General features: G+C 54.7%; 1 protein-coding gene across 8 annotated transcripts in view; it reads left to right on the plus strand.

The window, feature by feature from the left end:
* Positions 1-23,548, plus strand: part of SYMPK (symplekin) — a 54,719-nt gene extending 31,171 nt beyond the window's left edge. For all 8 annotated transcript variants that reach the window (XM_033083980.1, XM_033083981.1, XM_033083979.1 and 5 more), the window contains 13 exons: positions 451-686; positions 2,025-2,106; positions 3,293-3,406; positions 4,375-4,522; positions 6,755-6,915; positions 11,125-11,233; positions 11,316-11,416; positions 11,505-11,595; positions 13,255-13,356; positions 15,515-15,702; positions 21,244-21,420; positions 22,486-22,563; positions 23,323-23,548. In XM_033083980.1, the coding sequence (XP_032939871.1) occupies positions 451-686; positions 2,025-2,106; positions 3,293-3,406; positions 4,375-4,522; positions 6,755-6,915; positions 11,125-11,233; positions 11,316-11,416; positions 11,505-11,595; positions 13,255-13,356; positions 15,515-15,702; positions 21,244-21,420; positions 22,486-22,563; positions 23,323-23,490 (1,755 nt within the window). In that variant the 3' untranslated portion in view covers positions 23,491-23,548. The remainder of the gene's footprint in view (positions 1-450; positions 687-2,024; positions 2,107-3,292; positions 3,407-4,374; positions 4,523-6,754; positions 6,916-11,124; positions 11,234-11,315; positions 11,417-11,504; positions 11,596-13,254; positions 13,357-15,514; positions 15,703-21,243; positions 21,421-22,485; positions 22,564-23,322) is intronic.
* The last annotated feature ends 1,166 nt before the right edge of the window (positions 23,549-24,714 follow it).

The raw sequence follows: 24,714 nt of genomic DNA on the forward strand, positions 1-24,714 counted from the left end.
GAGTGAAGATCCTGGCCTCGCTGGTAACACAGTGACAGTGACCCTTGAGTGACCCTTGACTAACCCCTGAGTATCCCTTGAGTAACCATTGAATATCCATTGAATGACCACTGAGTGACCCCTGAGTAACCCCTGGATGACCCTGGCTGTCCCCTCAGGCCCGAGTGAAGATCCTGACCTTGGTGGTGACGCAGTAACAGTGACCCTTGACTAATCCCTGAGTATCCCTTGAGTATCTCTCAAGTAACCATTGAATATCCATTTAATGACCCCCGAGTAACCTCTGAGTGACCCTGAGTGACCTTCCAGGCCCGAGTGAAGATCCTGGCCTCGCTGGTGACGCAGTGACAGTGACCATTGAGTGACCATTGACTAATCCCTGAGTATCCCTTGAGTATCTCTTGATTAACCATTGAGTGACCCCTGAGTAACCTCTGAGTGACCTTCCAGGCCCGAGTGAAGATCCTGGCCTCGCTGGTGACGCAGTTCGAGGTGCCCCTCAAGGGCGAGGTGCTGTCCTTCATCCTGGACGACGTGCGCGGGCGCCTGGACCTGGCGTTCGCGTGGCTGTTCCAGGAGTACAACGCGCACCTGGCGCGCGGCGGCGCCGGCGGCCTGGAGCGCTACGACGAGTGCCTGATCGGGCTGCTGGCCGGGCTGCAGGAGAAACCCGACCAGAAGGACGGGTAGGGGACATGGGGGTGGCTTGGGGACACTGGGATGAGGACACTGGGATGGGGACACCGGGGTGGGTTGGGGACACTGGGATTGGGACATCAGGGATGGGTTGGTGTCACTGGGATGGGGACACGGGGGACACCGGGGTGGGTCGGGGACACTGAGATGGGGACACTGGGGATGTGTTGGTGTCACTGGGATGGGGGACACTGGGGTGGGTTGGGGACACTGGGGTTGGGGACGCCGGGGTGGGTTGGGGACACTGGGATGGGGACATCAGGGATACCGGGGTGGGTTGGGGACACTGGGGTTGTGTTGGTGACACTGGGATGGGGACATCAGGGTTGTGTTGGTGTCACCAGGGATGGGTTGGTGTCACTGGGTTGGGGACACTAGGGATGGGTTGGTGTCACTGGGATTGGGTTGGTGTCACTGGATTGGAGACAGCGGGGATGGGTTGGTGACACTGAGATGGGGACATCAGGGATGGGTTGGGGACACTGGGATGGGGACACCGGGGACACCAGGGGTGGGTTGATGTCACTGGACTGGGGACACCAGGGATGGGTTGGTGTCACTGGGATGGGGGACACTGGGGTGGGTTGGGGACACTGGGATGGGGACATCAGGGTTGTGTTGGTGTCACCAGGGATGGGTTGGTGTCACTGGGTTGGGGACACTAGGGATGGGTTGGTGTCACTGGGATTGGGTTGGTGTCACTGGGTTGGGGACACTGGGGATGGGTTGGTGTCACTGGGATGGGGACATCGGGGACACCGGGTTGGGTTGGTGACACTGGGTTGGGGACATGAGGGTTGGGTTGGTGTCGTGTGCCTTGGGTTGGTGTCACTGGGTTGGGTTGTTGTCACTGGGATGGGGACACTGGGGATGGGTTGGTGTCACTGGGATGGGGACACTGGGGATGGGTTGGTGTCACTGGGATGGGGACACTGGGGATGGGTTGGTGTCACTGGGATGGGGACACTGGGGATGGGGACACCGGGGGTGGGTTGGTGACACTGGGATGGGGACACTGGGGATGGGTTGGTGACACTGGGGTTGGATTGATGTCACCAGGACTGGATTGGTGTCACTGAGATTGGGTTGGTGTCACTGGGATGGCGTCACTGGTTTGGTGTCACTCGGATGAGTTGATGTCACTGGGATGGGGACACCAGGGATGGGTTGGTGTCACTGGGGTTGGGTTGGTGCCACCAAGGCCGTGCTGGTGTCACCAAGACCGTGTTGGTGTCACTGGTTGGTGTCACCGGGGCTGTGTTGGTGTCACCAAGGCTGTGCTGGCGTCCCCGGTGTCCCCAGCCCGGTGACACTGTCCCTGTCCCCAGGATCTTCACCAAGGTGGTGCTGGAGGCGCCGCTGATCACCGAGAGCGCCCTGGAGGTGATCCGGAAATACTGCGAGGACGAGGTGGGGACACCAGGGGACATCAGGGGACACCTGGGGACATGGAGGGGACATGGAGGGGACAGGGAGGGGACAGGGAGGGGACATCAGGGGACAGCGGGGGACAATGAGAGACATCGAGGGGACATTGAGAGACGCTGAGGTGACACTGGGGGGCATGGAAGGGACAGCAGGGGACACCAAGGGGACACTAGGGGACATTGAGAGACATTGAGGGGACACTGAGGGGACACAGGAGGACATTAAGGGGACACTGGGGGGACACCAGGGAGACACTGAGAGGACACCTGAGGTGTCAGGGTGCAGGTGCCACCCCGAGGTGACACCAGGTGCCACACAGAGGTGACAGGGCTCAGGTGCTACCCAGAGGTGACACACAGAGGTGACAGGGTGCTGGTGCCACCCCAAGGTGACACCAGATACCAGGTGACACACAGAGGTGCCACCAGGTGCCACAAGGAGGTGTCAGGGTGCAGGTGCCACACAGAGGTGACACCAGGTGCCACAAGGAGGTGACACCAGGTGCCAGGTGCCACACAGAGGTGACACCAGGTAGCAGGTGGCACACAGAGGTGACACCAGGTGCCACACAGAGGTGTCACAAGGAGGTGGCAGGTGCCACACAGAGGTGACAGGGCACAGTCAGCACCCCGAGGTGCCACACAGAGGTGACACCAGGTGCCACAAGGAGGTGACACCAGGTGCCAGGTGCCACACAGAGGTGACACCAGGTGCCACAAGGAGGTGGCAGGGTGCAGGTGACACACAGAGGTGACACCAGATACCAGGTGCCACACAGAGGTGACAGGGCACAGTCAGCACCCTGAGGTGGCACACAGAGGTGACACCAGGTACCAGGTGCCACAAGGAGATGACAGGGCACAGGAGCCACACAGAGGTGACACCAGGTGCCAGGTGCCACACAGAGGTGACACACAGAGGTGTCACAAGGAGGTGCCAGGGCTCAGGTGCCACGCAGAGGTGACACACAGAGATGGCACACAGAGGTGACACCAGGTGCCACAAGGAGGTGACACCAGGTGCCAGGTGCCACACAGAGGTGCCACACAGAGGTGTCAGGGCACAGGTGCCACACAGAGGTGACACCAGGTGCCACAAGGAGGTGACACCAGGTACCAGGTGCCACAAGGAGGTGCCCCAGGTGCCAAGTGCCACCCGGTGTCCCCAGAGCCGCGCGTACCTGGGCATGGCCACGCTGCGGGAGCTGATCGCCAAGCGCCCCTCGCGGCAGTTCCAGTACCTGCACGTGCTGCTGGACCTCAGCTCCCACGAGAAGGACAAGGTGGGCTGGGGGACTGGGGGGGTACCCGGGGGGGTCCCCAGGGGGGTCCTGAGGGGGTTTGGGGGGTCCTGAGGGTGTCTGGGGGGTCCCTAGGGGGGCTGGGGGGGATTTGGGGGGGGGATTTGAGGGGTCCCCAGGGGGTCCCTGGGTGTCCCCAGGTGTGCCAGGTGCCCCCAGGTGTCACAGGTAGCCCCCAGGTGATGCCCAGGTGACCCCAGGTGCCCCCAGGTGACGCAGGTGTGTCCCCAGGTGCGGCAGCAGGCATTCCCAGGTGTCCCCAGGTGTCCCCAGGTGTCCCCAGGTGACGCGGGTGTGTCCCCAGGTGCGGCAGCAGGCGCTGCCCAGGTGTCCCCAGGTGTCCCCAGGTGTCCCCAGGTGACCCGGGTGTGTCCCCAGGTGCGGCAGCAGGCATTCCCAGGTGTCCCCAGGTGTTCCCAGCTGTCCCCAGGCACTCCCCAGGTGTCCCCAGGTGTTCCCAGCTGTCCCCAGGCACTCCCCAGGTGTCCCCAGGTGTCCCCAGGTGTCCCCAGGTGTCCCCAGGTGACGCAGGTTTGTCCCCAGGTGTGTCACAGGCACTCCCCAGGTGACCCCCAGGTGTCCCCAGATGTGCCAGGTGTGTCCCCAGGTGTGTCACAGGCACTCCCCAGGTGTCCCCAGGTGCCCCCAGGTGTGTCCCCAGGTGTCCCCAGGTGCCCCCAGGTGTCCCCAGGTGACGCAGGTTTGTCCCCAGGTGTGTCACAGGCACTCCCCAGGTGTCCCCAGGTGCCCCCAGGTGTGTCCCCAGGTGCGGCAGCAGGCGCTGCCCAGGTGTGACAGGTGTCCCCAGCTGTCCCCAGGTGTCCCCAGGTGCCCCCAGGTGACGCAGGTGTGTCCCCAGGTGCGGCAGCAGGCATTCCCAGCTGTCCCCAGCTGTTCCCAGGTGCCCCCAGGTGTCCCCAGGTGTCCCCAGGTAACCCAGGTGTCCCCAGGTGCGGCAGCAGGCGCTGCTGTTCATCAAGCGCATGTACGAGAAGGAGCAGCTGCGCGAGTACGTGGAGAAGTTCGCGCTCAATTACCTGCAGCTGCTGGTGCACCCCAACCCCCCCTCGGTGCTCTTCGGGGCCGACAAGGACACAGGTGAGCTCAAAATGGGACAGGTGAGCTCAGAACAGGACAGGTGAGCCCAAAATGGGGCAGGGAAAACAAAAACGGGGCAGGGAAAACAAAATGGGACAGGTGAGCTCCAAATGGGGCAGGGAAATCCTAAACAGGACAGGTGAGACCCAGACAGGACAGGTGAGCCCAAAACGGGACAGGTGAGACACAGAGGGGACAGGTGAGCCCCAAATGGGACAGGTGAGCCCCAAATGGGACAGGTGAGCCCCAAATGGGACAGGTGAGCCATAAATGGGACAGGTGAGCCCCAAATGGGACAGGTGAGACCAAAACGGGACAGGTGAGCTCAAAACGGGACAGGGAAAACAAAAATGGGACAGGTGAGCTCAAAATGGGACAGGTGAGCCCCAAATGGGACAGGTGAGCCCCAGATGGGACAGGTGAGCCCCAAATGGGACAGGTGAGCCCCAAACGGGACAGGTGAGCCCCAAATGGGACAGGTGAGACCCAAATGGGACAGGGAAATCCTAAACAGGACAGGTGAGACCCAGACAGGACAGGTGAGCCCAAAACGGGACAGGTGAGACACAGAGGGGACAGGTGAGACCAAAATGGGACAGGGAAAACAAAAATGGGACAGGTGAGACCCAAATGGGACAGGGAAATCCTAAATGGGGCAGGGAAATCCCAAATGGGGCAGGGAAATCCTAAATGGGACAGGTGAGTCCCAAAGGGGACAGGTGAGCTCAAAACGGGACAGGTGAGACACAGAGGGGACAGGTGAGCCCCAAATGGGACAGGTGAGCCCAAAACGGGACAGGTGAGCCCCAGATGGGACAGGTGAGCCCCAGAGGGGACAGGTGAGACCCAAATGGGACAGGTGAGCCCCAAATGGGACAGGGAAAACCAAAATGGGGCAGGGGAACCTGTACCTGTCCCTGTCCCTGTCCCTGTCCCATTTTTGTCATTTCTGTCCCCATTTTGGTGTCCCCAGAGGTGGCAGCCCCCTGGACAGAGGAGACCATCAAGCAGTGCCTGTCCCATTTTTGTCACTTCTGTCCCCATTTCTGTCCCCAGAGGTGGCAGCCCCCTGGACAGAGGAGACCATCAAGCAGTGCCTGTCCCATTTTTGTCACTTTTGTCCCCATTTTGGTGTCCCCAGAGGTGGCAGCCCCCTGGACAGAGGAGACCATCAAGCAGTGCCTGTCCCATTTTTGTCACTTCTGTCCCCATTTTGGTGTCCCCAGAGGTGGCAGCCCCCTGGACAGAGGAGACCATCAAGCAGTGCCTGTCCCATTTTTGTCCCCATTTCTGTCACTTTTGTCACCCAGAGGTGGCAGCCCCCTGGACAGAGGAGACCATCAAGCAGTGCCTGTCCCATTTTTGTCACTTCTGTCCCCATTTTTGTCACCCAGAGGTGGCAGCCCCCTGGACAGAGGAGACCATCAAGCAGTGCCTGTCCCATTTTTGTCACTTCTGTCCCCATTTGTGTCCCCAGAGGTGGCAGCCCCCTGGACAGAGGAGACCATCAAGCAGTGCCTGTCCCGTTTTTGTCACTTCTGTCCCCATTTTGGTGTCCCCAGAGGTGGCAGCCCCCTGGACAGAGGAGACCATCAAGCAGTGCCTGTCCCATTTTTGTCATTTCTGTCCCCATTTTGGTGTCCCCAGAGGTGGCAGCCCCCTGGACAGAGGAGACCATCAAGCAGTGCCTGTCCCATTTTTGTCACTTCTGTCCCCATTTCGGTGTCCCCAGAGGTGGCAGCCCCCTGGACAGAGGAGACCATCAAGCAGTGCCTGTCCCATTTTTGTCACTTCTGTCCCCATTTCTGTCCCCAGAGGTGGCAGCCCCCTGGACAGAGGAGACCATCAAGCAGTGCCTGTCCCATTTTTGTCACTTCTGTCCCCATTTGTGTCCCCAGAGGTGGCAGCCCCCTGGACAGAGGAGACCATCAAGCAGTGCCTGTCCCATTTTTGTCACTTCTGTCCCCATTTGTGTCCCCAGAGGTGGCAGCCCCCTGGACAGAGGAGACCATCAAGCAGTGCCTGTCCCATTTCTGTCACTTCTGTCCCCATTTTGGTGTCCCCAGAGGTGGCAGCCCCCTGGACAGAGGAGCCCATCAAGCAGTGCCTGTCCCATTTTTGTCACTTCTGTCCCCATTTCTGTCCCCAGAGGTGGCAGCCCCCTGGACAGAGGAGACCATCAAGCAGTGCCTGTCCCATTTTTGTCCCCATTATTGTCACTTGTGTCCCCAGAGGTGGCAGCCCCCTGGACAGAGGAGACCATCAAGCAGTGCCTGTACCTGTACCTGGCCCTGCTGCCCCACAACCACAAGCTGATCCATGAACTCGCCTCCGTCTACACCGAGGCCATCGCCGACATCAAGCGCACCGTGCTCAGGGTCATCGAGCAGCCGGTCAGGGACACCGGGGACAGCGGGGACATTTGGGGACACTGGGGAGATTGAGGACACTGGGGGATATTGGGGGGATTGGGGACACTGGGGACATTGGGGATGTTGGGGACTTTGGGGACATTGGGGACCGTGGAGACATTGGGGACATTTGGGGGCAGTGGGGACAGTGGGGACAGTGGGGACGTTGGGGGGATTGGGGACACTGGGAGGATTGGGGACACTGGGGCATATTGGGGGGATTGGGGACATGGGGGACATTTGGGGACATTTGGGGATATTAGGGGATTGGGGACATTGGGGGCATTTGGGGACACTGGGGACATTTGGGGGGATTGGGGACATTTGAGGATATGGGGACATTGGGGACATTTGGGAATGTTGGGGACTTTGGGGACATTGGGGATGCTGGGGGGGATTGGGCACATCGGGGACATTTGGGGACATTGGGGGGATTGGGGACATTGGGGACATTTGGGGACAGTGGGGACATTTGCAGGGATTGGAGGGACTGTGGACATTTGGGGATATAGGGGACATTGGGGACACTGGGGATATTTGGGGGGATTTGGAACCTTGGGGACACTGGAGGGATTCTGGACATTGGGGGGATTGGAGATGTTGGGGACACTGGGGGAATTTGGGATATTTGGAGGGATTGGAGGGACTGGGGACATTGGGGACATTTGGGGACACTGGGGATATTTGGGGATATTTGGGACATTGGGGGGTGTTGGGGACAGTGGCGGGATTTGGGACACTGGGGACATTTGAGGATATGGGGACATTGGGGACATTCGGGGATGTTTGGGACTTTGAGGATATTGGGGACATTGGGAACATTGGGGACACTGGGGACAGTGGGGACACTGGGGATATTTGGGAATATTTGGGGATGTTGGGGACATTTGGGAATGTTGGGGACAGTGGGGGATTGGGGACATTGGGGACACTTGGGGATATTGGGGACAGTGGGGACATTGAGGGATTGGGGACAGTGGGGACACCTGGGGACATTGGGGATGTTGGGGACATTGGGGACATCTGAGGCTATTGGGGACATTTGGGGGGATTGGGGGGACTGGGGACATTGGGGACATTTGAGGACAGTGGAGACATGGGGACATTGAAGACATTTGGAGACATTGGGGGATTGGGGACATGGGGACATTTGGGGACACTGGGGACATCTGAGGATGTTTGGGACACTGGGGATATTTGGGGATGTTGGGGACATTTGGGGGATTGGGGACACTGGAGACATTGGGGACACTGGAGACATTGGGGACATTTGGGGACGTTGAGGGGGTTTGGGGACACTGGGGATATTTGGGGATATTTGGGACATTGGGGGGTGTTGGGGACAGTGGCGGGATTTGGGACACTGGGGACATTTGAGGATATGGGGACATTGGGGACATTTGGGGATGTTTGGGACATTGAGGATATTGGGGACATTGGGAACATTGGGGACACTGGGGACAGTGGGGACACTGGGGATATTTGGGGATATTTGGGGATGTTGGGGGCATTTGGGAATGTTGGGGACATTGGGGGGATTGGGGACAGTGGGGACATTTGGAGGGATTGGAGGGACTATGGACATTTGGGGATATAGGGGACATTGGGGACACTGGGGACATTGGGGACATTTGGCGATATTGGGGACATTTGGGGACATCTGGGAATGTTGGGGACTTTGGGGACATTGGGGATGCTGGGGGGGATTGGGGACATTGGGGACATTTGGGGACATTGGGGGGATTGGGAACGTTGGGGGACAGTGGGGACATTTGGGGGGATTGGGGACACTTGGGGATGTTGGGGACGTTGGAGGACAGTGGGGGGATTGGGGACATTGGGGACACTGGGGACATTGGGGACATTTGGCGATATTCGGGACATTTGAGGATGTTTGGGACATTGGGGATATTTGAGGATGTTGGGGACATTTGAGGATATGGGGACACTGGGGACATTTGGGGATATTGGGGACATTTGGGGGATTGGGGACACTGGAGATATTGGGGACATTGGGGACACTGGGGACATTTGGGGGCATTGAGGGGGATTGGGACATTGGAGACATTTGGGGACATTGGGGACATTGGGGGGATTGGGGACATTGGAGGATTTGGGGACACTTTGAATTTGGGAATTTTTGGTGAAAACTCCACTGAATATTTGAGAATTTTGGGTTAAGAAAAGCAGATTTTTGTTAAATTTGTTGAATTTTTGTTCAGATCCGAGGCATGGGCATGAACTGCCCTGTGTAAATTTGAGGATTTTGGGTTTAGAAATGCAGATTTTGGTGACATTTGGAAATTTTGAGGTTTTTTTTTTGCAGATCCATGGCATGGGCATGAACTGCCCTGTGTAAATTTGGAAATTTTGTGTTTAGAAATGCAGATTTTGGTAAAATTTGTTGAATTTTTATTCAGATCCAAGGCATGGACACGAACTCCTCAGTGTAAATTTGGAAATTTTGGGTTTAGAAATGCAGATTTTGGTGAAATTAGGGAATTTTTCGTTGATAAAAATGCAGATTTTTATTAAATTTGTGTCATTTTTGTTCAGATCCGAGGCATGGGCATGAACTCCCCTGTGTAAATTTGGAAATTTTGAGTTTAGAAATGCAGATTTTTATTAAATTTGTTGAATTTTGAGTTATTTTTTGTTCAGATCCGTGGCATGGGCATGAACTGCCCTGTGTAAATTTGGAAATTTTGGGTTAAGAAATGCAGATTTTGTTGAAATTTAGAAATTTTGAGTTTAGAAATGCAGATTTTTATTAAATTTGTTGAATTTTTATTCAGATCCGAGGCATGGGCATGAACTGCCCTGTGTAAATTTGGAAATTTTGGGTTAAGAAATGCAGATTTTTGTTAAATTTGTTGCATTTTGAGTTATTTTTTTTTCAGATCCGAGGCATGGGCATGAACTGCCCTGTGTAAATTTGGAAATTTTGGGTTTAGAAATGCAGATTTTGGTGAAATTTGGAGATGTTGGGTTTATAAAAATGCAGATTTTGGTGAAATTAGGGGATTTTTTGTTTATAAAAGTGCAGATTTTTATTAAATTTGTGTCATTTTTATTCAGATCTGTGACATGGGCATGAACTCCCCTGTGTAAATTTGGAAATTTTGAGTTTAGAAATGCAGATTTTGATGAAATTTGAAATTCTGGGTTTATAAAATCGCAGATTTTGGTGACATTTGGAAATTTTGAGTTTAGAAATGCAGATTTTTGTTAAATTTGTTGAATTTTTATTCAGATCTGTGACATGGGCATGAACTGCCCTGTGTAAATTTGGGGATTTTGGGTTTAGAAATGCAGATTTTGTTGAAATTTAGAAATTTTGAGTTTATAAAATCGCAGATTTTTATTAAATTTGTTGGGTTTTTGTTCAGATCCGAGGCATGGGCATGAACTGCCCCGTGTAAATTTGGAAATTTTGGGTTTAGAAATGCAGATTTTGGTGACATTTGGAAATTTTGTGTTATTTTTTGTTCAGATTCGTGGCATGGGCATGAACTGCCCTGTGTAAATTTGGGGATTTTGGGTTTAGAAATGCAGATTTTGATGAAATTTAGGAGTCTGGGTTTCTAGAAATGCAGATTTTTGTTAAATTTGTTGAATTTTGAGTTATTTTTTTTGCAGATCCGAGGCATGGGCATGAACTGCCCTGTGTAAATTTGGAAATTTTGGGTTTAGAAATGCAGATTTTGGTGACATTTGGAAATTTTGAATTTCTGGAAATGCAGATTTTTATTAAATTTGTTGAATTTTTATTCAGATCCGAGGCATGGGCATGAACTGCCCTGTGTAAATTTGGGGATTTTGAGTTTAGAAATGCAGATTTTGTTGAAATTTGGAAATTTTAGGTTTCTGGAAATGCAGATTTTGGTGACATTTAGAAATTTTGAGTTAAGAAATGCAGATTTTTGTTAAATTTGTGTCATTTTTATTCAGATCCAAGGCATGGGCATGAACTGCCCTGTGTAAATTTGGAAATTTTGGGTTAAGAAATGCAGATTTTTATTAAATTTGTTGGATTTTGTGTCATTTTTATTCAGATCCGAGGCATGGGCATGAACTGCCCTGTGTAAATTTGGGGATTTTGGGTTTAGAAATGCAGATTTTGATGAAATTTGGAAATTTTGGGTTTATAAAAATGCAGATTTTTATTAAATTTATTGAATTTTTATTCAGATCCGAGGCATGGGCATGAACTCCCCCGAGCTGCTGCTGCTGGTGGAGAACTGCCCCAAGGGCGCCGAGACGCTGGTGACGCGCTGCCTGCACAGCCTGACGGACAAAGGTGGGGCTGGGGACACCCGGGGGACACTGGGGGGACACCCAGGGGTGGCACCGATGTCCCCAACGTCCCCTCCCCCCCCCAGTGCCGCCCTCCCCCGAGCTGGTCAAGCGCGTCCGGGACCTTTACCACAAGCGGCTGCCGGACGTCCGCTTCCTGATCCCCGTCCTCAACGGGCTGGAGAAGGTTGGTGTGGCCTTTGTCACCTCCCCTGGTGTCCCCTGGTGTCCCCTGGTGTCGCCTGGGGCTGAGTGGGGCCGTGGTTTTGGTGCAGAAAGAGGTGATCCAGGCGCTGCCCAAGCTGATCAAACTGAACCCCATCGTGGTGAAGGAGGTGTTCAACCGGCTGCTGGGGACACAGCACGGTGAGGGGACAGCTGGGGACAGCTTGGGGACAGCTGGGGACGGCTTGGGGACATGGGACAGCTGGGGACGGCTTTGGGATCAAAGTGAACCCCATCGTGGTGAAGGAGGTGTTCAACCGGCTGCTGGGGACACAGCACGGTGAGGGGACAGCTTGGGGACACCTGGGGACAGCTGGGGACACCTGGGGACATGGGACAGCTGGGGATGGCTTGGGAACAGGTTGGGGACAGCTGGGGACAGCTGGGGATGGCTTGGGGACATGGGACAGCTGGGGATGGCTTTGGGATCAAACTGAACCCCATCGTGGTGAAGGAGGTGTTCAACCGGCTGCTGGGGACACAGCACGGTGAGGGGACAGCTGGGGACAGCTGGGGACAGCTGGGGACATGGGGACAGCTGGGGATGGCTTGGGAACAGGTTGGGGACAGCTGGGGACAGGCTGGGGGCACAGCACGGTGAGGGGACAGGCTGGGGAAAACTGGGGATGGCTTGGGGACAGGCTGGGGGACAGCTTGGGGACAGCTGGGGATGGCTTGGGGACATCTTGGGGAAATGAGACAGCTGGGGACAGCTGGGGACACAGCACGGTGAGGGGACAGCTGGGGACAGCTTGGGGACATGGGACAGCTTGGGGACAGCTTGGGGACAGCTGGGGACAGCTGGGGACAGTTTGGGGACAGCCTGGGAATGACTTGGGGACATGGGATAGGCTGGGGACAGGCTGGGGACACAACACAGCTTGGGAACAGCTTGGGGACAGGCTGGGGACACAGTACGGTGAGGGGACAGCTGGGGGACAGCTTGGGGACAGACTGGGGACAGTTTGGGGACAGGCTGGGGACATGGGAGAGCTTGGGGACAGGCTGGGGACAGTTTGGGGACAGCTTGGGGACAGGCTGGGGACATGGGACAGCTGGGGACAGCTGGGAACACAGCACAGTGAGGGGACAGTTTGGGACAGCTTGGGGACATGGGACAGCTTGGGAACAGTTGGGGACAATTCAGGGACAGCTTGGGGACATGGGACAGCTTGGGGACAGTTTGGGGACAGCCTGGGGATGGCTTGGGGACATGGGATAGGCTGGGGACAGGCTGGGGACACAACACAGCTTGGGAACAGCTTGGGGACATGGGACAGCCTGGGGACAACTGGGGACACAGCACGGTGAGGGGACAGCTGGGGACAGCTTGGGGACAGGCTGGGGACAGCTGGGGATGGCTTGGGGACATGGGACAGGCTGGAGATGGCCTGGGAACAGCTTGGGGACATGGGACAGCTTGGGGACAGGCTGGGGACACAGCACAGTGAGGGGACAGCTGGGGACAGTTTGGGGACCTGGAACAGCCTGGGGTGGGACATGGGACATGCCAGGGGTTGGGGACACTGTGACATCCCAGGAGGGGCTGTGGGAGCACAGGGTGAGCCCAGGGCCAGCCCAGGGTGTGACACAGCCCCTGTCCCTTGTCCCCTGTCCCTGTCATCCCCCTGTCCCCATCCCTGTCCCTTGTCCCCTGTCCCTGTCATCCCTCGTGTTCTCATCCCTGTCCCTGTCCCATCCCTGTCCCCTGTCCTCTGTCCCTGTGTCCCTGTCCCTGTCCCCATCCCTGTCCCTGTCCCTGTCCCCTCCTGTCCCCTCCTGTCCCCGCTGTCCCCACAGGTGACGGCGCCTCGGCCGTGTCCCCCCTGAACCCCGGGGAGCTCCTGATCGCCCTGCACAACATCGACTCCTCCAAGTGTGACATGAAATCCATCATCAAAGGTGGGGACACCATGGGGGTGACAGAGACACCCGGGGGGTGACACAGACACAGGGACACAGGACACGTGTCCATCGACTCCTCCAAGTGTGACATGAAATCCATCAGCAAAGGTGGGGACAGGGACAGGGGACAGGGACATGGGGACACCATGGGGACGTGGGGACACAGGGGGTGACAGGAACATGGGGACACACAGAGTGTGACACAGACACAGGGACACAGGACACGTGTGCATCGACTCCTCCAAGTGTGACATGAAATCCATCAGCAAAGGTGGGGACACCATGGGGACACCATGGGGACACCATGGGGACATGGAGACACATGGGGACATCCAGGGGGTGACACAGACACAGGGACACAGGACACGTGTGCATCGACTCCTCCAAGTGTGACATGAAATCCATCATCAAAGGTGGGGACAGGGACATGGGGACACCATGGGGACATGGGGACACCCAGGGGACACCCAGAGGGTGACAGGGACATGGGGACACAGGGGGTGACAGGGACACATGACACACAGGGACACAGGACACATGTGCATCGACTCCTCCAAGTGTGACATGAAATCCATCAGCAAAGGTGGGGACAGGGACAGGGGACAGGGACATGGGGACACCATGGGGACGTGGGGACACAGGGGGTGACAGGAACATGGGGACACACAGAGTGTGACACAGACACAGAGGGACACGGGACACGCGTGTGCATCGACTGCTCCAAGTGTGACATGAAATCCATCATCAAAGGTGGGGACAGGGACAGGGGACACCATGGGGACATCCAGGGGACACCATGGGGACATGGGGACACAGGGGGTGACACAGACATCGACTCCTCCAAGCGTGACATGAAATCCATCATCAAAGGTGGGGACACCGTGGGGACACCATGGGGACACCCAGGGGTGACGGGGACATGGGGACATCCATGGGGACATCCAGGGGACATCCAGGGGGTGACAGGGACACTCAAGGGGACGCACAGGGCACAAGCGGGGGGGAAGTGGGACCCCTGTGCATGGACTGCAGCCCCTCCCAGTTCATCCCAGTCCCTCCCAGTTCATCCCAGTCCCTCCCAGTCCATCCCAGTCCATCCCAGTCCATCCCAGCCCCTCCCAGTCCCTCCCAGTCCCTCCCATTCCCCTCCCAGTCCCTCCCAGTCCATCCCAGTCCATCCCAGTCCATCCCAGCCCCTCCCAGTCCCTCCCAGTCCCTCCCATTCCCCTCCCAGTCCCTCCCACTCCCTCCCACTCCCCTCCCAGTGCCTCCCACTCCTCTCCCAGTCCCTCCCAGTCCCTCCCAATCCCCTCCCAATCCCCTCCCATCCCCTCCCACTCCTCTCCCACTCCCTCCCAGTCCACTCCCAATCCCTCCCAGTCCCTCCCAGTCCCTCCCAGCCCCTCCCAGTCCCTCCCAGTTCCCTCCCACTCCCTCCCACTCCCTCCCATTGCCTCCCACTCCTCTCCCAGTCCTTCCCAGCCCCTCCCAATTCCCTCTCAGTCCCTCCCAGTCCCCTCTCAATCTCTCCCAGCTCCTCCCAGTTCCTTCCACTCCTTCCCAGTCCCACCCAATCCCCTCCCAGTCCCTCCCAGCCCCTCCCACTCCCCTCCCAGTGCCTCCCAGTCCCTCCCAGTCTCTCCCAGTCCATCCCAGTCCCTCCCAGTCCCTCCCACTCCCTCCCAGTCCCTCCCACTCCCTCCCAGCCCCTCCCACTCCCTCCCACTCCACTCCCAGTCTCTCCCAGTCTTTCCCACTCCCCACCCAACCCCTCCCAGTCCCTCCCAGTCTCTCCCAGTCCATCCCAGTCCCTCCCAGCTCCTCCCAGTCCCTCCCAGTTCCCTCCCAGTCCCTCCCAATTTCCCTCCCAGCCCCTCCCAGTCCCTCCCAGTGCCCTTTCAATGCCCCCCAGTCCCTCCCAGTCCCCTCCCAATCTCTCCCAGCTCCTCCCAGTTCCTTCCACTCCTTCCCAGTCCCACCCAATCCCCTCCCAGTCCCTCCCAGCACCTCCCACTCCCCTCCCAGTGCCTCCCAGTCCCTCCCAGTCCATCCCACTCCACTCCCACTCCCTCCCAGTCCCTCCCAGCCCCTCCCAATCCCCTCCCAGTCCCTCCCAGTCCCTCCCAGTCCCTCCCATCACCCCCTGTCCCCGCAGCCACCAACCTGTGCTTTGCCGAGCGGAACGTGTACACGTCGGAGGTGCTGGCGGTGGTGATGCAGCAGCTGATGGAGCAGAGCCCGCTGCCCATGCTGCTGATGCGCACGGTGATCCAGGCGCTGACCATGTACCCGCGCCTGGGGGGCTTCGTCATGAACATCCTGTCCAGGCTCATCATGAAACAGGTCTGGGGGGGCCAAAATTTAAAAAAAAAACCCGCTGGAATTAGCCCAAAATTTAAAAAAAACCCACTGGAATTAGCCCAAAATCCCGCTGAAATTGCCCAAAAAATCCCGCTGAAATGATCTCAAAATTCGAAAAAATCCCGCTTAAATTATCCCAAAATTCAGAAAAATCCTGCTGGAATTACCCCAAAATTCAGAAAAATCCCGCCAAAATTACCCGAAAATTCACCCAAATCTCACTGAAATGACCCCAAAATTCAACCAAATCCCCCTGGAATTACCCCAAAATTCACTCCAAAACTGGCCCCCAAATCCCACTGAAATTACCCCAAAATTTTTTAAAAATCCCAGTGAAATTACCCCAAAATTCAGTAAAATCCCGCTGAAATAACCTCAAAATCCCACTGAAATTGCCCCAAAATTAACCCCAAAATCCTGCTGAAATAATCCCAAAATTAAAAAAAATCCCACTGGAATTACCCCGAAATTCAGGAAAATCCCACTGGAATTATCCCAAAGTTCACCCCAAGAGTGTGCTGAAATAATCTCAAAATTCATAAAAATCCCACTGGAATTACCTCAAAATTAAAAATAGTCCTGCTGAAATGACCCCAAAATTCAGGAAAATCCCCCTGGAATTATCCCAAAGTCCCACTGAAATTGCCCCAAAATTGCCCCAAAATCCGACTGAAATAATCTCAGAATTTAAAAAAAATCCCACTGAAATTACCCCGAAATTCAGAAAAATCCCACTGGAATTACCCCAAAATTCACCCCAAAATCCCACTGAAATAATCTCAAAATTCAAAAAAATCCTGCTTAAATTATTCCAAAATTCAAAAAAATCCCACTGGAATAATCCCAAAATTCACCCAAAATCTCACTGAAATAATCCCAAAATTCTGAAAAATCCCCCTGGAATTACCCCAAAATTCACCCAAAATCTCACTGAAATAATACTAAAATTCAGAAAAATCTCCCTGGAATTACCCCAAAATATCACTGAAATAATCCCAAAATTCATAAAAATTTTGCTTAAATTATCCCAAAATTCAAAAAAATCCTGCTGGAATTATTCCAAAATTCACTCCAAAACTGGCCCCCAAATCCCACTGAAATTACCCCAAAATTTAAAAAAAATCCCAGTGGAATTACCCCAAAATTCAGAAAAATCCCACTGAAATTATCCCAGAATTCAGAAAAATCCCCCTGGAATTACCCCAAAATTCACCCCAAATTTCACTGAAATTGTACCAAAATTCACCCCAAAACCCCCCAAAATCCGCGCTGCTCGCGGTGCTCCAGGCGCTGACCATGTACCCGCGCCTGGGGGGCTTCGTCATGAACATCCTGTCCAGGCTCATCATGAAACAGGTCTGGGGGGGCCAAAATTGAAAAAAAACCCGCTGGAATTAGCCCAAAATTCACCCAAAAATCCCGCTGAAATTATCACAAAATTTAAAAAATCTCGCTTAAATTAACCCAAAATTTACCCCAAAATCTCACTGAAATTACCCCAAAATTCAGAAAAATCCTACTGAAATTAGCCCAAAATTCACCCCAAACTGGCCCCAAAATCCCACAGAAATCACCCCAAAATTCACCCCAAAATCCTGGTGAAATAATCTCAAAATTTAAAAAAATCCTACTTCAATTACACCAGAAATCAAAAAAATCCTGCTGAAATTGCCCCAAAATTTTAAAAAATCCTGCTGAAATTATCCCAGAATTCAGAAAAATCCCGCTTAAATTATCCCAAAATTCAGAAAAATCCCACTGGAATTATCCCAAAATTCACCCCAAAATCTCACTGAAGTTCACCCAAAATTCACCCAAATCTCACTGAAATTACCCAAAATTCACCCCAAAATCCCACTGAAATAATCTCAAAATTCAGAAAAATCCTGCTGAAATTACCCCAAAATTCACCACAAAATCCTGGTGAAATAATCTCAAAATTCAAAAAAATCCCGCTGGAATTACCCGAAAATTCACCCCAAAATCTCACTGGAATTACCCCAAAATTCATAAAAATCCTGCTTAAATTACCCCAAAAATCAAAAAAATCCTGCTGGAATTACCCCAAAATTCACCCTGAAACTGGCCCCAAAATCCCACTGAAATTACCCCAAAATTCACAAAAATCCCGCTGAAATAATCTCAAAATCCCACTGAAATTGCCCCAAAATTCACCCCAAAATCCCACGGAAATAATCTCAAAATTCAGAAAAATCCTGCTTAAATCACCCCAAAATTTGAAAAAAATCCCGCTTAAATTATCCCAAAATTCATCCCTAAATCCTGCTGAAATTACCTCAAAATTCAGAAGAAAATCCTGCTGAAATTACCTTAAAATTCCACTGAAATCACCCCAAATTTCACCCAAATCCCACTGAAATTCACCCCAAAATTTACCCAAATCCCTCTGAAATCACCCCAAATTTCACCCCAAAATCCCATTGAAATACAGTAATTTAACGACCATAAGGCGCACCGGACTTTAAGGCGCAAGTAACAAATTAGTAACGAATTAGTAAGGAATTAGTAACAAATTAGTTAATGAATTAGTAATGAATTAGTAACGAATTAGTTAGCAAATTAGTAATGAATTAATGAATTAGTAACAAATTAGTAACGAATTAGTAAAGAGTTAGTAAGGAATTAACGAGTTAGTAACAAATTAGTAAGGAATTAGTTAACAAATTAGCTAACAAATTACTGACAAATTAGTTAACAAATTAATAATGAATTAGTAACAAATTAGTTAACAAATTAGTAATTAATTAGTTATCTAATTAGTAACCAATTAGTTAACAAATTAGTTAACGAATTAGTAACAAATTAGTAATGAATTAGTTAACAAATTAGTAAGGAATTAGTAAGGAATCAGTAACAAATTAGTAACAAATTAGTAACTAATTAGTAACTAATTAGTTAACAAAATAATTAACAAATTAGTAACTAATTAGTTAACAAATTAGTAACTAATTAGTAACAAATTAGTTAACAAATTAGTAATGAATTAGTTAACGAATTAGTAACGGATTAGTAACGAATTAGCAAATGAATTAGTTGACGAATTATTAACAAATTAGTAACTAATTAGTAACAAAATCGTTAACAAATTAGTAACTAATTAGTAACAAAATCATTAACAAATTAGTAACTAATTAGTAGCGAATTATTAATGAACTAGTAACGAATTAGTTAAGGAATTAGTAACGAATTAGTAAAGAATCAGTAACAAATTAGTTAACGAATTAGTAACGAATTAGTAACGAATTAGTAAACAAATTAGTAATGAGTTAGTAAGGAATTAGTAACGAATCAGTAATGAATTACTTAATGAGATAGTAATGAATAAGTAATGAATTAGTTAATGAATTAGTAAGGAATTAGTTAACGAATTAGTAACTAATTAGTAACTAATTACTAACAGAATCCCACGGTCCTGGAGCTTACTGGCAGGTGCTGAATTTAAAGGCTACGCCAATCTGTTAAAATGTTCCCAAATTCCACTGGAATTACCCCAAAATTCACCCTAAAACTGGCCCCAAAATGCTACTGAAATTACCCCAAAATTCAGAAAAATCCCGCTGGAATTACCCCAAAATTCACCCCAAAATTGATGCTGAAATCCCACTGCAATCACCCCAAAATTTAAAAAAATCCCGCTGAAATTACCCCAAAACTCACCCAAATCCCGCTGGAATTATCTCAAAATTGAGAAAAATCCCATTGAAATTCACCCAAAATTCACCCAAAATCCAACTGAAATTACCCCAAAAATCACCCCAAACTGGTCCCAAAATTCCACTGAAATTACCCCACAAATAACCCCAAAATCTCACTGAAATCACCCCAAAATTCACCCCAAAATTCACCCCAAAATTCACCCAAATCCCACTGAAATTGCCCCAAAATTCACCCCAAATCTCACTGAAATTACCTCAAAATTACCCAAATTTTGCCCAAATCCCATTGAAATTCACCCAAAATTCACCCAAATTCCTCCAAATCCCACTGAAACGCCCCCATTCATCAGGTGCTGCCCCTCAGGTGAGCCAGGTGCCCCCACTTGACCCCAGACCCTTTGGGGACACCTGAACAGGTGGGGATAGGTGACCCCAGGTGTGTCCCCAGGTGATCCCAGGTGTGTCCCCCCAGGTGTGCAAGTACCCCAAGGTGTGGGAGGGGTTTATCAGGTGTGACCCCAGGTGCTCCAGGTGTGTCCCCAGGTGATCTCAGTGACCCCAAGTGTATCCCCAGGTGCTCTCACTGACCCCAGGTGTGTCCCCCCAGGTGTGGAAGTACCCCAAGGTGTGGGAGGGGTTTATCAGGTGTGTCCCCAGGTGTTCCAGGTGTATCCCCAGGTGTGTCCCCAGGTGCTCTCCCTGACCCCAGGTGTGCCCCCCAGGTGTGGAAGTACCCCAAGGTGTGGGAAGGTTTATCAGGTGTGTCCCCAGGTGCTGTCACTGACCCCAGGTGTGTCCCCCAGGTGTGGAAGTGCCCCAGGGTGTGGGAGGGGTTTCTCAGGTGTGTCCCCAGGTGTGTCCCCAGGTGCTCTCACTGACCCCAGGTGTGCCCCCAGGTGTCTCAGGTATCCCCAGATGTGTCCCCGGGTGCTCTGACTGACCCCAGGTGTGTCCCCAGGTGCTCTCACTGACCCCAGGTGTGCCCCCAGGTGTCTCAGGTATCCCCAGGTGTTCCAGGTGTGTCCCCAGGTGCTGTCACTGACCCCAGGTGTGTCCCCCCAGGTGTGGAAGTACCCCAAGGTGTGGGAGGGGTTTATCAGGTGTGTCCCCAGGTGTTCCAGGTGTATCCCCAGGTGTCTCAGGTATCCCCAGGTGTTCCAGGTGTGACCCCCAGGTGTGTCCCCAGGTGTGTCCCCAGGTGTTCCAGGTGTATCCCCAGGTGTCTCAGGTATCCCCAGGTATCCCCAGGTGTGTCCCCAGGTGCTGTCACTGACCCCAGGTGTGTCCCCCCAGGTGTGGAAGTACCCCAAGGTGTGGGAGGGGTTTAACAGGTGTGACCCCAGGTGTTCCAGGTGTGTCCCCAGGTGCTCTCACTGACCCCCAGGTGTGTCCCCAGGTGTGTCCCCAGGTGTCCCCAGGTGCTCTCACTGACCCCCAGGTGTGTCCCCAGGTGTGGAAGTGCCCCAAGGTGTGGGAGGGGTTTCTCAGGTGTGACCCCAGGTGTCTCAGGTATCTCCAGGTGTGTCCCCAGGTGTGTCCCCAGGTGCTGTCACTGACCCCCAGGTGTGTCCCCAGGTGTGGAAGTACCCCAAGGTGTGGGAGGGGTTCATCAGGTGTGACCCCAGGTGTTCCAGGTGTGACCCCCAGGTGTGGAAGTGCCCCAAGGTGTGGGAAGGGTTTATTAAGTGTGACCCCAGGTGTGTCAGGTGTCCCCAGGTGTGTCCCCAGGTGCTCTCACTGACCCCAGGTGTGTCCCCCCAGGTGTGGAAGTACCCCAAGGTGTGGGAGGGGTTTCTCAGGTGTGTGCCCAGGTGTTCCAGGTGTGACCCCAGGTGTGTCCCCCCAGGTGTGGAAGTACCCCAAGGTGTGGGAGGGGTTCATCAAGTGCTGCCAGCGCACGAAGCCGCAGTCCTTCCAGGTGATCCTGCAGCTGCCCCCGCCCCAGCTCGGCGCCGTCTTCGACAAGTGCCCGGAGCTGCGCGAGCCCCTGCTGAGCCACGTGCGCGCCCTCACCCCACACCAGGTGACACTGGGGACAGGGGACATTGCTCTGGGAACAGGTGACATCCCCAGGGACAGGGGACATTGCCCTGGGCAGTGCCCGGAGCTGCGCGAGCCCCTGCTGAGCCACGTGCGCGCCCTCACCCCCCACCAGGTGACACTGGGGACAGGGACATTGTTGTGGGACAGGTGACATCCCCAGGGACAGGTGACACCCATGGGGACAGGTGACATTGCCCTGGGGATGGGAGACATTGCCCTGGGACAGGTGACACCTCTTGGGACAGGTGACATAGCTCTGGGACAGGTGACATCACTCAGGGACAGGTGACATCACTCAGGGACAGGTGACATCGCTCTGGGACAGGTGGCATCTCTCTGGGACAGTGACGTCCCCAGGGAGAGTGACATTGCTTGGAGACAGTGACATCCCTAGGGACAGTGACGTCACTCAGGGACAGGTGACATTGCTCGGGGACAGGTGACATCTTTCTGGGACAGGGGACACCTCTGGGGACAGGTGAAACCTCCTGGACAGTGACATCACTCGGGGACAGGTGGCATCCCTCTGGGACAGTGATGTCCCCAGGGACAGTGACATCCCCAGGGACAGGTGACATCGCTCTGGGGACAGATGACACCTCCTGGACAGTGACACCCAAGGGACAGGTGACATCACTCAGGGACAGGTGACATCCCCAGGGACAGGTGACATTGCTCTGGGGATGGGGGACATCCCCTGGGACAGGTGACATTGCTCTGGGAACAAGTGACATCCCCAGGAACAGGGGACATCCTCTGGGACAGATGGCATCACTCTGGGACAGTGACGTCCCCAGGGACAGTGACATCCCCAGGGACAGGTGACATTGCCCTGGGACTGGTGACATCCCTGGGGACAGGTGACACCTCTTGGGACAGGTGGCATCCCTCTGGGACAGTGACATCACTCAGGGACAGGTGACATCACTCAGGGACAGGGGTGACAGCCCAGGGGACAGGTGCCACCCCAGGGATGTCACACACCCTGGGGACAGGTGCCACCCCGGGATGTCACACCCCGTGCCGTGTGTCCCCTCTGTCACAGCAAGCGCACATCCCGCTGTCCACCATGGCCATCCTGGAGGCCACCACGCGCCACGAGCCCGAGGGGACACCTGGAGAGGTGGGGACACGGGAGGGGACACGGGAGGGGACAGGGGAGGGGACACCTGGAGAGGTGGGGACAGGGGAGGGGACACGGGAGGGGACACCTGGAGAGGTGGGGACAGGGGAGGGGACACCTGGAGAGGTGGGGACAGGGGAGGGGACACGGGAGGGGACAGCTGGAGAGGGGAGGACAGGGGAGGGGACACGGGAGGGGACACCTGGAGAGGGACGGACAGGGGAGGGGACACCTGGAGAGATGGGGACAGGGGAGGGGACACCTGGACAGGTGAGGACAGGGTGACAGAGTGGCCCCAGACCCGTGGGGACATCTGGACAGGTGGGGACAGGGGGATAGGGTGGCCCCAGACCCTTGGGGACACCTGGGGAGGTGGGGACAGGGGGATAGGGTGACCCCAGACCCTTGGGGACATCAGGACAGGTGGAGACAGGGGAGGGGACACCTGGAGAGGTGAGGACAGAGGGACAGGGTGGCCCCAGATGGTCCCAGACCCTTGGGGACACCTGGACAGGTGAGGACAGGGGAGGGGACACCTGGACAGGTGGGGACAGGGGAGGGGACAAAGGAGGAGACACCTGGACAGGTGAGGACAAGGTGACAGAGTGGCCCCAGACCCTTGGGGACACCAGGACAGCTGGGGACAGGGGAGGGGACACCTGGAGAGGGGGGGACAGCAGCCCTGATGTGTCAGAGTGCCCCCCTGGGGACAGGGCACACCTCGGTGTCCCCCCCTCACCTGTCCCCCGCTGTCCCCAGGAGAAGCCCCCCAAACGTGCGAGCGAGGAGGAGCCCAAGGCCAAGGGGGCGCCCCCAGCCCCGGGGGGGGGGTCCCAGCTCGGGCTCCTCCCCCTCAGAAGCCCCCCAGGATTTGGGGGGGTCGGAGCTGGAGCCCCCCTCCATCTTCATCAGCGTCCCCGAGGATGAGGAGAGCTCGGGGGGAGGGGACGCGTCCCCCCCCGACGCCGCCCTCGACGTCCCCAAGGTGAGCCCCTCCCCCATCCCCTCCCCTCCCCCAACCCTTTTTGGGGTTCCCCATGTTGGGGTGGGGGAGGGGCTGTTTTTAACCCCTTCCTCTCATCCCCCCCAGGACCCCCCCGCGGGCACGGAGCCCCCCCAGACCCTGCCCCCCCCCGGCGAGGCCCCCCCCAGCAGCCCCCCCTCGTCGGAGCCGCCCCCCCCCGGCACCCAGAGCCCCGAGGGGCCCCCGGGGGGGGTCCCCGATGTCCCCACCGAGGGCTGAGGGGGGCGGGGGGAGCCCCCCGAGACCCCCGGGCCTGGGGGGGATCAATAAAAACCTGGGACGAGTTTGGGGTCTGGTCTGGAATTTTTTTTTGGGGGGGGGTCTCAAGAGTGGGGGTGTGAAAAGGGCGGGGTTTCGTTATGCAGATTAGGGGGTGTGGTCTGCACTCAAGTGTTTGGGTGGGCGTGGCTTGGACCACTTTTGGGGCGGGGTTTAAGCATTGGTGGGCGTGGCTTCCACCTGGGGCACAGTGTCATTTTAGGGGCGTGGTTTCACCATTTGGGGGTGGGGCTTCTGTTTCACAGGGGTGTGGTCTCCAGTTTGGGGCGTGGTCTCTTCTATGCAAAGGTGTGGTCTCATTTGGGGGCGTGGCTTCCATTTGGGGGTGTGGTCACATCTATTAAGGTGTGGTCTCATTTGGGGGCGTGGTTTCCATATTTTGGGGTGTGGTTTCCTCCACTCATGGGTGTGGTCTCATTTGGGGGCGTGGTTTCCTTTTGTGGGTGTGGTTACCTGCACTCATGGGTGTGGTCTCATTTGGGGCGTGGCTTCCATATTTTGGGGTGAGGTCTCATTTGGGGGCGTGGCTTCCATATTTTGGGGTGTGGTTTCTGTCAATTGGGGGTGTGGTCTCTGCATTTTGGGGCGTGGTTTCCACCACTCACGGGTGTGGTCTCATTTGGGGGCGTGGTTTGCATATTTTGGGGCGTGGTCTTGGCGTTTGGGGGCGTGTTTTCCACCACACACATGTGGTTTCATTTGGGGGCGTGGTCTCTGCCACTCATGGGTGTGGTCTCATTTGGGGGCGTGGCTTCCATGTTTGGGGGCGTGGTTTCCATGTTTGGGGGCGTGGTCTCTGTAATTCATGGGTGTGGCCTCATTGGGGGCGTGGTTTGCGTGTTTGGGGG

This window comes from Catharus ustulatus, chromosome 34, assembly GCF_009819885.2.
Source record: "Catharus ustulatus isolate bCatUst1 chromosome 34, bCatUst1.pri.v2, whole genome shotgun sequence".
In the NCBI taxonomy this organism is placed as follows: Eukaryota; Metazoa; Chordata; class Aves; order Passeriformes; family Turdidae; genus Catharus; species Catharus ustulatus.